General features: G+C 30.5%; 1 protein-coding gene across 1 annotated transcript; it reads right to left on the minus strand.

Annotated features, from left to right (window-relative positions):
* Positions 1-32: 32 nt before the first annotated feature.
* On the minus strand, positions 33-1,013 carry LOC112680236 (the record flags this gene model as incomplete). The annotated part of the gene is given in 1 exon segment (XM_025550274.1): positions 33-1,013. A coding segment is annotated over 1 exon segment (981 nt), but the record flags the coding sequence as incomplete, so codon positions are not given.

Consider the following 1,013-nt stretch of genomic DNA (forward strand, 5'->3'; position numbering starts at 1 on the left):
TCAAGTATTGATTCGAAATCTGCATAAATTGCAAATGGATGCTTTTGTGAATGACCCCAATTTTCAAATTTTAGAAATGTATTTGGATTTGGTAATAACGGTACTGTTGGTTTATTTTTATTACAATTCATTTTATGATTTTTAAGCCGTTGTTCAGCGGTAACACCCCAACGGCTGATCCCCCAGTATGATTTGAAACACCGCTTACATAACAATGTGGTATGTCCATGCCGCGATATTTGGGCACCAACTAATTTTGTCAAGTTAGTTATACAACAATAATGTTGTCTGCCATTTCCGTCATCGAATAACAATAAATCATGATGATCGTTTAATTCGTCATCGCAAACTTTTAATGGGTATATGATATATTTATTGAATTTTGATTCGGCAAAATTTTTTTTCGAAATTTTTTTTTTTACGTTATTTTTATAGGTTGGTTCTCCCTGTTTTATGCTATAAACATTGACTGATACTTCATTTTTTTTTTCAAATTTTTTAATATCGTTCAATGTGGTAGGGAAATTTAAATTAGAAAAATCATACATGTTCTGTATTCCTATGTAATGGGTTAGTCTTTCAGGGTGAGCTGAATTAACGTGTTTCGCCAACACGCTATACTTAAAACATTCATCATCATTATTCCGAACATTAATTGTGGCTTTTTTATTTTCTATAAATTCGGGTAACGGAATGTACGAAGAACCTCCTAATGGTTTATATAGGCTTACGTTCATGATTATGCCATCTATACTATCTAATGAAAACCCACTTCCTTTATGTTCCATTTCTTCTTTTTCTTGAAATATCTTAAGAAAATCTAATTCCAATGAATAATTAATATCATCTGCTTTGTACAAACACCTAGCGTGGGTTTTGAACGCTCTATTTTCTTTAATATCTGTATTTGGTATAATGTAAGTTGCTTCCAATTTAATATTATATTTTAATGGTGAGTTATTAACGGCATTACTAAGTATTTGAAACATTTCAGGTTTTGAAATTTCTAAAAA

This window comes from Sipha flava, unplaced genomic scaffold (genome assembly GCF_003268045.1).
Source record: "Sipha flava isolate LNK unplaced genomic scaffold, YSA_version1 17568_pilon_pilon, whole genome shotgun sequence".
Classification (NCBI taxonomy): Eukaryota; Metazoa; Arthropoda; class Insecta; order Hemiptera; family Aphididae; genus Sipha; species Sipha flava.